The sequence below is a fragment of the Xiphias gladius genome, chromosome 6 (genome assembly GCF_016859285.1).
Source record: "Xiphias gladius isolate SHS-SW01 ecotype Sanya breed wild chromosome 6, ASM1685928v1, whole genome shotgun sequence".
NCBI lineage: Eukaryota > Metazoa > Chordata > Actinopteri > Istiophoriformes > Xiphiidae > Xiphias > Xiphias gladius.
In genome coordinates, this window is record NC_053405.1 from 73596 (window position 1) to 86263 (window position 12668).

The window sequence follows — 12668 nt, forward strand, 5'->3', positions numbered from 1 at the left end:
CGAGAGGAGATAGGTACATCCAGAGCTGTGGTGGTTAATGTGTCTATCTAGGAAATAACACAAGCACCTCTTCTTTACGACAAGACCCTTTGGTGACTCCTCAGAACCTCTACACCTTTGTAGCACCTCCTTAGGACCTTTGCTGTAGCTACTAAATGCCCTCTGAAAAACCTGATCACTTAACCCTGAGATCATGACCTTCTTAACACCTCCTTAAAACTAGATGACCTCTTTAGGACCTTCCCTGAATCTTCTCGGCACCTCCTTATGACTTCAACACCTTCTTGACACCTCTTCAGAACCACTTCAACATGTTTACAGCACCTAAGAACTCAGAACCTCTTCCGGATATCCTCAGGACTTCTCTACCACCTCTTCTTTAACTCAACACCTCTTCATCCCTTTTGGGAACTCCTAAGGACCCAATCACGACTTCCATGTCATCTCCTTTGAACCTAATGACCTCCTCAACAATTCCTCTGTTCTCTGGATCTCCTCAAAACCTCGCGGCACCTCTTCAGCACCTCTAGACCGTACAAAGAGCACAGTCTAGACCTGCTCTATATGAAAAATGCTCATCTGTTGTGATTTGGCACAATATAAATAAAATTGACATGACCTTTGGTCCTCCTCAGGACCAATTCAGTACCTACTCAACACCTCCTCAGGAACCACCCTATCACCTTCAGCACGTCATAAGGATCTACTCCAGACCTCCCCAGCCCCTCTTCAGAACTAAATAAACTCCTAAACACCTTCTAGGGACGTCCTAGGGATCTTTTGTGGACCTCCTAAACACTCCTTTGGATCTCCTCAGAACCTTCCCAGTACCTTCTTAGAAGCTGTTAGAACCTACTGATCACTACAGCACCCCCTCCTGAGAACCTCAACTACCATGACACCTTTTCAGCACCCCCTTATCCCTTTCAGGACCGCCTGAAAAACTACTCACAACCTCCACAGAACTTAGTGACCTTATCAGCACATCCTCTGGACCCCCTGACTGTTTGTGTTTTCTCTCCTCAGGAACCACCCTATCACCTTCAGCACGTCATAAGGATCTACTCCAGACCTCCCCAGCCCCTCTTCAGAACTAAATAAACTCCTAAACACCTTCTAGGGACGTCCTAGGGATCTTTTGTGGACCTCCTAAACACTCCTTTGGATCTCCTCAGAACCTTCCCAGTACCTTCTTAGAAGCTGTTAGAACCTACTGATCACTACAGCACCCCCTCCTGAGAACCTCAACTACCATGACACCTTTTCAGCACCCCCTTATCCCTTTCAGGACCGCCTGAAAAACTACTCACAACCTCCACAGAACTTAGTGACCTTATCAGCACATCCTCTGGACCCCCTGACTGTTTGTGTTTTCTCTTTTTCGTCCTTTATTTGACCAAAATACTAGACATTATGAGCAGATGACATTGAGTACAGAGGATTTATTATCCAGTGAAAGTGTCTCTAACTGATGGAAAATATCAGTTCAGCTCATCAGACTGAACCATCAGAGCAGAAATAATAAATCTGGTTTAAACTCTTGTAAAATCACAGTGTGATTCACAGACTGAAGTCAACTCCTGTCATTTTAATACTTAAGCCAAACACTTCTTATCCCATAATTCACAGCCTCCTGCTCCTGAAGCCGAGTTGCAGGCCTTAAACAGCCCAGAGGAGGAAGAGGAGGAAGAAGAGGAGGAGCAGCAGCACAGGTTTATTAGACAGTCTGAACAGAAGAGCCCTCTCTAGTGTAGTAGTGTAGAAGTGTAATACTTTAAAGATTTGTGTTTCAGTCCATCTGATTGTGGAAAAACGCTCAGAAATACACAAAAACTTTCCAGGTCACAATATCTATAACTATATCTATTTAAAGTCTGATTTTCTTTTGGTCTAGTCTGGGTCGAGACACTCTGAGTCCAAATGGGCTCAAAACTGATGTAAAGCTTAAAACCTCCAGACATTCTTCTTCTCAAATTTTTGAAGGAAAATGTAACAGTTATGCTGCCCTGCAGATTATTAACTGCTGTCTTTCGACAGGTTCTGTTCCTGATTTTTTTATAAACAGTTCTTGTTCAACCACCTTTTAAAAGCCATCACCTAATCCCACTGATCTGGACTTTAAGACAGCCTCTGGGCTGCTTGTTTAAGTTAATGCTTTAAAAAAGTGTCGTAGTAGATCAGAAAACAACAGGTCTGAGAAGGTTCATCTCCTTATTCCAGTTATCCAAAAACCTCTGCAATGCTGAATGAGAAACAGAATCAGTGAGCTGATGTTAGTAACTGAAGGAGACTCAAATGAACCAACATATTGAGAAAAATGTTCTCAAAGACTTTAGGAAGAAAATCAACCTGAAAATATGAAAGTGAGGGAAGCATTTGTTCTTATTAATGTGAATCATGTGACATTGTCCTTACTCTGTTAAAACTGCCAAACAGAACCAATCACCAGCTGTTAATTGATCAGTCTGTTGTATTAATGTGGAGGTTTCTCTGCTGATCCTAGAGTAGCTTTACAGGAAAAAAGATTAAATTAAAATTCGTATTTTTCTGTCTGATTTGCTAATTAAAGCTGCCCTGGCATTTTGCAGACCTTCCTAGCTTCACCTTCCTGTGGAGTCATCCTCACCTGACTGCAGGTAGATCCGCACTGACCCAACACAACTCCTCCTCCTCCCCTCCTCCTTCAGTCTCTCCTCCTCCTCCTCCTCCTTGCTCTGGTTTCTGCTGTAGGTAGAATTTTAATAACATTTCTGACATTTAAATAAAAAGACTTAGTCCATCTTTATATATAGTCATTGTTTATAACCGGGTAAACTGATAGCTGAAGAATTAAATTAAATTAAATCAGTCAGTGTGTAGAGAAAATTAAATTAAGCTGAAGTTGAACCAGAAACAGTTGAGATGAAACACTAAGATCAGGTGAACTGTCAGTATGTGTAAGAAATGAAAGCGGATATTTCTGTTGAATTGAAAACAGACGTAATTTTTATTTGATGCAAATGTAAGTTGAGGAGCCGCAGACAATCTGTAAAGGGTTCAAATGTTAGTGGCTCTGTGAGCGGTGATGGTTTAAAATGTTCAACTTAGGGTGGAAAATCTTAAAATAGTTGAAATGTGTAATTGGTTTAAGCTTGGCGACAGTGGCAAGGAAAACCTCCTTTTAACAGGTAGAAAGCTTGGACAGAACCCGGCTCATGGTGGGGGGGCCGTCTGCCCCGACCTGCCGGGTTGAGAGAGAAACGGGGGGGGACAGAGAGAGAGAGAGATAGATAGGTGGAGGGGGGCATAGCACAATTCAGGTTCCACATAAAGATGTGAAATAATATTAAGACTGCTAATTATAATAATTAGACTAAATATAATAATAACAATAATAATATTAATAATAATAATTGAAGCAGTGGTTGTTGAGCAGGATCATGGAGGCAGTAGGTGGTTTACAGTCACAGGTCCAGACTCTAAAGAACCAGGGGCAAAAATACCTGCAGAAAGCGACACGAGGAGAGAGGAGAAAAAGCACAAAACTACGGGAGTGAGAGGGTAAGTTAGTAACGATCATTCCTGGGATATGAATGTGTGTGGATTTGAGAGAGAAGAGGAGGAGATAGGAGCTCGGTGCATCTTGGGAAGTCCCCCCAGTACTACAGGGACTGTGTAAACGGTCCCTGTAGTGTAATAATGTAGTTATAATGTATTATTGAAATGTATTATTATCCTTTTTGTAATTATAATTCCCACAAAGAGTTAATGGCTGGTAAGAGAGTTCTGGCCTCTTTAGCCTTTAAAGGCCAGATTTTTTCTGAGTGATTTCGTGGAGTGATTTTGATGGCGAGCTATTCCCACCATGTGACCAGGAGCCAAACCTTCAAGGAACAAGGGTCCAGCTCCGAAGCAATCATCATTTTCCTGCCAGGGCAGAAGGGTATACTGCTCCCGAAGACTCACCATTCATTCCCATCCCCAATTCACAGACACACACTTTCCCAGCACACTCCCATTCCCTTTGACTTTGACTTACTCCTGGTTGGACTGCTCTCCCTGTGCTGGGGAACTTAAGGGCTGTTAACAACTGTGAATTGGCTTCATTTATACTGATTTCTCAGTTCTTTGTTTGGTGGGTTGTCGAAGTCAAAGTCAAGGTGCGAGTAAACCTTAAAAAAGAGAAATCCTTAAGTAGTTGGGTTTAACACTACAACACCACACTGTGTGGGGAAAAAGTATTGAGTGGATATCCTAATTTTTGTACGGCTTGCTTGTTTTGTTTTATGTTTATGTTTTATTTCTCCTACGTTTCTAATACATGGTACCTTTTCTATGCAAACCCAGTTTCCTGAGTCTTCCTTGAGTATTGTCATCGGTGTAACGGCCCTCTTTATTCCAGTACCAGAATCTTCTGATCATTCTGGTCACAATAATACTTTTTAGTTATCATACCTGCTACGGATACATACAGTAACAGTATGCTACACACATCAGAACTGTGTTCAGTGTGTGTGTGTGTGTGTGCGCACTTTTATGTCGGTCTTTGTCAGGACCAACTTGTGAGGACATTTCAGCACTATGAGGACATTCCTGCACAGTGGGGAAATTTCTGCACATTGTGAGGACATCTCTGCACTGAGGACATTTTTTGCATTATGAGGACATTTCTGCATTCTGAGGACATTCTGGCCAGTCCTCAAAACTTAAAATGACTCAAAGTTCAGATTGTGTTTGAAGGTTCCTATTAGAATCAGGGAATTAGGGGCAAGGGAATGCATTATGTCATTAAGGGTTCTCACAAGTATAGAAAGACAAACATATTTATGAGCCCTTACAGAAGAGAAAATAATATAATCCTTAACTTTGACTCCGCTGGGTTGTTTTTTTTTAAAGTAACCCCAGCTTCAGGTTTGTTTTATATTTGATGGTGATATACTTCATATCTGCTGCTTCATTTTACTCACATTTCATTAAAATTCAGCCCGAAACATTAGAGTTCTGTGGAAACTTTGGGATTGCCAGTAAAATTTAAATAATGTTCTATGAGTTTGGACAAAGATTGGAAAAATAAAGACAAAGACAGCAAGTTAACATTATAAATTACATTAATAAGAGTTGTGATTTTCTTGTTTAACTGACAGTTTGATTTCATTTATTTCCACCTGCAGGTATTTGATATTTGAGGTTGAATCTGTGACTTTAATCCAGTTTTTAATATTTCTAATACGTTTTTATCCTTTACATCTTTGATTCAGATTACTGTTCATTATCATTATTTATAGTTTCACATCTGTGGTCTTTTTTTGTGTGAGCACATGTCACTGAGTGGCTCATATAAATAAAGGTTGAATGATTGAAACACAGCAGCAGTTTGTGATGTTTTAGTTCATCAAAATAACAGTATCACCACAAATATCATGCTGTTTCTCTGGACAACACTGAAGATGATTAACAAATCAAAGAGGATGAAGAGAATAAGAGCAGTTCTTATTTTCTTTTTAACACGGAACATGATTCTTTGAGTCACAGACAGTTGAGCTGTTTATTACAAGTGTGTTTTTGTCATCACTTCTATCAGCAATAATAAAAAAATTTCTCACCAGGGTAGGAAGGCAGCAACATCATCAAAACTGATCCAAAAGATAAACACCAGCAGTCAGACCTCCTTAAAGTGATGCCAAATAAATGTTTAAATTAAATAAAAAGTAAAACACAAAATCGAGTAAATCATAGAGATTACTTTAAATAGCTAAATATTCTTTATATATGATAAATACCTGAGCGTATAGAAATGAATGCAAATATTTGTTTACGGAAATGAAGTAGCCACAATGTGTGAAATTTACTAAATAAAATAGGTCAGAGTATAAAAAATAAATACAATGCACATACAAATATATTAAACTACATACTGATTGCTTCAGAAAGTATTCTACCCCCTCATTTTTTGTGTTTTAGATTTAATTTTTTAAAACTGGTAAAATTGCCATTCCTGCCCATCAGTCTACTCAATACCTCATAATGACAGAGTGAAAATAATGTTTTTGGAATTGTTTTGCAAATTTATTAAAAATCAAAAACTTAAATCTCTCATTTTTTCAAGTATTCAGACCTTTTGCTGTGGATCCAGACCGTGGTCAGGTGAATCCGGTTTGCTTTAATTACCCATGAGATGTGCCTAAAACTAGACTGGAGTGTGTGTCTTTATATGCCAATAATACAGATAAATAAACCAGTTATTACGTCTTTATACACTGATTATACGGGATAAATAATATCCTATGATGATGATAATAATAATAATAATAATTATTATTATTATTATTATAACAACAATAACAATAAGTCACAAAATGGAAAGAAACAACAAAATGAGTCATAAGTGGAAATAAATAATAATAAAAAACACTGACCCCCAGACCAATGAAACAAAAAGTTGAGGAGAGCTGACATGTATTTAACCAACTGTATTCTCCAGCAGCTTCCACAGAAGAGTTATATGTTAAGACTCTCCAAATGTGCAAACAGTACTGGATGTACAGAATTATTACACTTGTAGTAGTAGTGCTACACACTAATCGTCACAGTTTAATGCCTTGTAAGCCATACACGTGGCTTTGCCAGTGTTCACTTCCAGTCTACTAAACAAATAGTTTATTGGTAATCATGACATTTATGCTTTGAATTGATTTTGGCATCATTATTTTTGCACAAATAACTTGAATAGTTTAGTTACTTATATCATTTGACTTTTAATATACAGTTAGGTACACAAGTATTTGGACAGTGGTGCAATTTTCATATTTTTGCATCTGTACACCACCACATTGGATTTGAAACAAAGCCATCAAGATGCAACTGAAATGTAGACTTTCAGTTTTAATTCAAGGGGTTTAACAAAAATATCACATTAACCGTTAAGGAAGTACAGCCATTTTTATCATCATCATCAAATGCTGAATTTCTTCCTGAGATGCTTTGCCAGGCCTTTACTGCAGCCGCCTTCAGTTGCTGCTTGTTATGGGTCTTTCTGCCCTCAGTTTTGTCTTCAGTAAGTGAAAAACATGCTCAGTTGGGTTGATGTCAGGTGACTGACTGTGCCCCTGAGGAATATTAAGCATTTTGCCTTGAGAAGCTCTTTGGTTTGGTCTTTTGGTCTGTTTTAGGTCATTATCCATCTGTAATATGAAGCACCATCCAATCAGTTTTGCAGCGTTTGGCTGAATCTGAGCAGATAGTACAGAACTACACACTTCAGAATTCATCCTGCTGCTTCTATCAGCAGTCACATCTTCAATAAACACCAGTGACCCAGTTTCATTGGCAGCCATACGTGCCCATGCCATAACACTGCCTCCACCATGTTTGACAGATGATGTGGTGGCTTTGGATCATGAGCTGTTTTTCCTTCTCCAGGCTCTTCTCTTCCCATCATTCTGGGTCAAGTTAATCTTGGTTTCATCTGTCCAGAGAATCTTGCTCCAGAACTGCGCAGGCTTTTTTAGGATGTTTTCTGGCAAAGTCTGATCTGGCCTTTGTTCTTGAGTGTTACCAGCTGTTTGCAGCTTGTGTTGAATCCTCTGTATTTACATTCATGAAGGCGTCTCTTGATTGCAGACTTTGACAATGTTACACCTTCCTCCTCCAGAGTGTTCTTGACCTGACTAGATGTTGTGAAGGGTTTTTCTTCACCAAGGAAAGAATTCAGTGATCATCCCACTTTAGTTGTCTTCCGTGGTCTTCCAGGGTCTTGTGGTGTTGCTGAGCTCGCCAGTACATTCCTTCTTTTTAAGAATGCACCAAATTGTTGATTTGGCAACTTCTAAAGTTTCTGCCGTCTGTCTGATAGGTTTGTTTTGTTTTTTCAGCCTAACGACGGCCCCCTTCTTTTGCATCAGCACCTCTTTGGACCGAATATTGAGAGTTCCCATGAAAAGCTACCAAATGCAAATTCAACACTCGGAATCAACTCCAGACCTTTTATCTGCTTCATTTGTCATGAAATAACGAGGGTCCAGGCCACACCTGGCAATAAAACTGACTGTTGGTAAATTGTCCAAAGACTTTTGAGCCTCTGAAAATCAGGGACCATGTATAAAAATGGCTGTAATTCCTAAACGGTTAATGTGATATTTTTGTTAAACCCCTCGAATTAAAGCTGAAAGTCTACACTTCAATTACATCCTGATGACTTTGTTTCAAATTCACTGTGGTGGTAAACAGAAAATTGCGTCACTGTTCAAATAAATATGGATGTAACCATAAACTTGCCATTTTCTGCATTTTAAATTTTACCAATGCAATACTCAAGACCTCAACTGTCTTAAATGTTTCATTTGATAATTCAGTTCTTCATCTAGCTTGAGGTCACAATAGTCAGCCTCACCTCCTAAACATTACAATAACAGTAATACTAGTTAATAATCCTTCAGCGAAGAGCTTCCAGAAGCTTCAAATAGAGACAGAAATATTCTCCAAACACTCACCGAGTCCTCCTCTTTTGTGATCCAGAGGTGACAGTTTAAATGCTTTTATTTAATGGAGTTTCAAACAATCTGAGGCCAAAGGTCAACCTGTTTCTTCTTTATGAAGTATATTTCTGTCCGCAGAAAGTCATACCCTGACAGGTCATTCTTTCTCCTTTAATGTGGTTTATTTGATTTCAGACTTCACAGATTCTGTCTGATCCACAAAACTAAATTTATAGATTTTAAAAAACATTCAGATAATAAAATATGACTGAGAGGATACATTCAGCTCTGTCACCTTTCTCTATAAAAACTCTTAACAGCATGAACAGTGAAAGACTGGTCTCACTGTGACCTTTGACCCCTCAGTATATCAGGGTTAATTGAGCTTGCGAAATGAGAAATCTTCTGTAGATCGTATTGCTTCACAATAAAAGCCTCTGATTCATGTTCAGTCACAAACACTGAGGACACACTGATATCAGTAATCTGACAGCTGATTGGTTTATTATCAGTAATCACATTACACTGAGCAAATTAATCAAATTACTTAATTTCAGTTAATTTGTTTAAAACGTAAAAATCATGTTTCCTAAAAACACAGAGCTGTTCAACACTGTCCTACTGAATCTGAATCAGTACTGAGCTCCACTCAAATCTCATCTGGTTCAGCTTTCACCCTGTGGTGATTATGTAAGTAATCAATAACTAAATAAATATTGATCTGTGGAGGAAGTAAAAAGACAATCCAGTAATCTGATTACAACGACTAAAGCTTCTGGGTAGTTCTGGACAGTTTGGTGTGAGGTAAAGGGTAATTGGGGTTAGTTAAGTGTAATTAATACTGTAATCTGATTACAACACCTAGGTTATCCGATTACAACCAGTCACAATCACAGTTTCAACTGTAGTCAGATATATTTACTCAGATTATTTTTACTATTCTGAAGATTGTAAATTAAACTATTTAAACCTCTGAATTGAAACACTGTTTGACCTGTTTGAACAACACTTTATAACAGATTACTAAGTAATGCACAAAGTAGCCTGATTACTGAGGTATTCCTCTGGAAAAGATGTAAATGTTTCAGGAACAGATTAGGGTTGTTGGGTGTTGGTTATGATTAGTTAGGGGTAATCTATGGTTATTTAGGGGTTAGTCAACATTGGTTAAAGGCGGCTGCATTAGTTACGGGTGGTTGGGGTAGTTATGAGTTAGTTAAGGCTAGAAACAGTCAACTTGTAGTGGAGTTAGTTAATGGGTAGCTGATGGTTGTTAGGGGTTAAGTGTAGTTTGGGGTTACTTAAGGTTAGCTGATGTTAGTTAAGGGTTGCTAAAGGTGCTTGTGGGTTGATAAGGGTAATTTATATCAGTTTATGGTGGTTCTGGGCGTTTTTTTTGTGAGTTAGGTTTTGGGTTAGTTGCGTTTGGGTTAGTTAACAGTAAATGTGACCAGTTAAAGGGAATTATGTGTTAATAATGTGTAATAAAGAGTTACGGGCAACTGGGCCTTGTGAAGGGTAGTTGGGTAGTTACTCGTAGGTACATATGGGTAATTAATAATAGTTTGGGGTAGTTATGACATGTTAGTGGTAGTCAGTGGAAGATGTGAGGTAGGTAGTGATGGGGATCTGTGGGTGAACTATAACAGCAGAGTCACGGGTTCAAACCTCTGAGCAGCAACAACAAACAGCAAACAGGAAATTCTACAAAAACAAGAGGCTTTTATTTTTTAGACAACAGAAATCATCACGGAGAGTGTGTGTGTGTTTATATGTGTGCGCATAACTGTACGTATATGTTTATGTGTGTGTATGAGTTTATACCTGTCTGAGTATATGCTGCCTGTTTGGTGTGTGTGTTTATAGGTGTGTATCTGTCTGTGTGCATTTATGTGGGTTTGGTGAGCAGCTGGCTGGAGAAGTCATACAGATCTTTGTTGATTTTCTTCAGAGTCTGAACTTCTTCTTCCAACTCTGCGACTCGAACCTTCGTGTTTTCACCGTCACCGAACACCGACTGAAATACAACACACACACAAAACAAACAGATTCTTATTAACTATATCGCAGAAGTAAACCTACTATCAGACTGGTTAAACTGGTCCCAGTCTGTCTGTTGGTTCTCCTGCAGGTGTTTTTATTTCTCCTCTTGTTATGTGACCCCCCCCCGGTCTGTCAATTATTATTTAAGAGTCTGTTAAAGTGGTTTGATGGATTGTGGGAGGGTTTTCCTGTTGAGGTCTCTTATTATTCTTCATATTTCAGATCTATCACATTTTCACTCTGAAGGTAAAATACTGAATCCTCCTGCCGCGTTCAAACACCTGATCTTTCAGTAAGAAATCTGAGTGTTTGTCTGACTTGATTCACAAACTGATGGTTACTGCTGATAACTTTAGTTCTGTGATACAGACGCACAACTGCTGCACTGTAAAAACAACAACTTATATTATTTGGCTTCAGTAAAGAGTGCATGTTCATACACGATTCTTAGAAATATAAATGATCGGCATTTAAAGGTAAAAATTTCTCTTGTTCCAATAAATATGCATCTAATAATCTTTTATTGTTATCAGCGGCTCTTAACAAAGTGAGAAAAGTTCTGTTCACTAACATTCTCCAGCTGTGGAATCATTTCAGAAATTGAACAATAACATATTTTTTAATTAACATAAATGTAACTGAACGTCCTGCTGCTTTTTCACTGAACTCGACAAACTTAATTTGATAAAAACCCTCCCAGCATTCGCTGTGCTTGGGTTCAAATTCCCAAATGTTTCTGTTTTCATCTGATTTTAAAATAACTAAAAGAAGAAACGTTGGAGTCTAGTTTCAAATTAAAAGGTTTTTGACTCCGATTTCAAATTAAAGGCAGGACTTTGAGTCAAATTTCAAATTAATAGCAATATTTTAGGTCTTATTTAAAAAGAAAAAGAAAGAAAGAAAGAAAAAACATTTTTGCTTAAACCTGACAGAACACTTCCCAGCATGCAGTGAACTCCTCCATAAAGATTGATATTTACTAATTTGAGGAAAGTTCTGACAGATTGTTTTGAGTCTGTACAGGATGAGTCACATGATCTTCTCTCTGAGCAACAATAAAACAAACCATGATGAATCAGTGTCAAAATTACCAGAGACACCTGAACAGTCTGATAGAACATCTGTCTGTATGAAGGTTATGATGCTGAGTTTCTGTTTTTATTATTAGATAAGTGTAAATTCTGAACAGTTTTTTTACCAATCGTAACAACATGGCTGGTATTGTTTTCACCTTATCAGTCTGTGTGTTTGCCATCAAGGTTAAAATGTGGTTCTGGAGACACCTATTGTAGCGGCACCTACCACGGAGGTGATTTGGTGTGTTGGTCTGCCTGTCGACATATTTGTCACAACTAGAGCGTCACAACTGTGCAAATACAGTGACGAAACTTTACCGGTGTGTAGTTGAGATCAACATGAAGGCTGCGTGAATACTGATTACTCATGTAGTAATGTAGTAATAGCTACTGAGTACTCATGTAATAATGTAGTAAGGACTACTGAGTACTCCTGTAATAATGTAGTAGTGACTACTGAGTACTCATGTAATAATGTAGTAAGGACTACTGAGTACTCCTTTTATAATGTAAGGACTACTGAGTACTCCTGTAATAATATAGTAGTGACTACTGAGTACTCCTGTAATAATGTAGTAAGGACTACTGAGTACTCCTGTAATAATGTAGTAAGGACTACTGAGTACTCCTGTAATAAAATAGTAGTGACTACTGAGTACTCCTGTAATAATGTAGTAAGGACTACTGAGTACTCGTGGGTCTGAACCTCAACATGTTGTCGGGTGTCGTGGCTGCTGTGATCCCATCGTTAGAGGGTGTCTAGTTCTTTTCTGTTTGTATAATCATGACAAATCCTTCACTTAACTAATAGCTAATAAAAAATTAATGATTCTAAGACTTAGTGTGACCTGTCATCTGTCTCATCATCACTTCAGGCCAACTCTGACATTTTTTATTTTTGTCTCTGACATTCAGCCTCAGTGTTTGCAGTCTCTGACCTCTGACTGAGGTCTGATCTGGTGTCAGTTTGTGACTCACATTAATATAATGTGATGTGTTGTATTGTGGGATTGTTGGACAATAGAAATTATGTTGGACTCTACTCTTTGTTCTACTGTGCGAATATCTGAGGCTCCACACACAGAATAAACACTGA

The 12668-nt window shown here is 38.4% G+C and overlaps 1 protein-coding gene across 1 annotated transcript in view; it reads right to left on the reverse strand.

Annotated features, from left to right (window-relative positions):
* Positions 1-10149: 10149 nt before the first annotated feature.
* Positions 10150-12668, reverse strand: part of wdr18 (WD repeat domain 18) — a 44168-nt gene continuing 41649 nt past the window's right edge. The window contains exon 10 of the mRNA XM_040127892.1: positions 10150-10470. Coding sequence (XP_039983826.1) covers positions 10342-10470 — 129 coding nt within the window. The 3' untranslated portion in view covers positions 10150-10341. The remainder of the gene's footprint in view (positions 10471-12668) is intronic.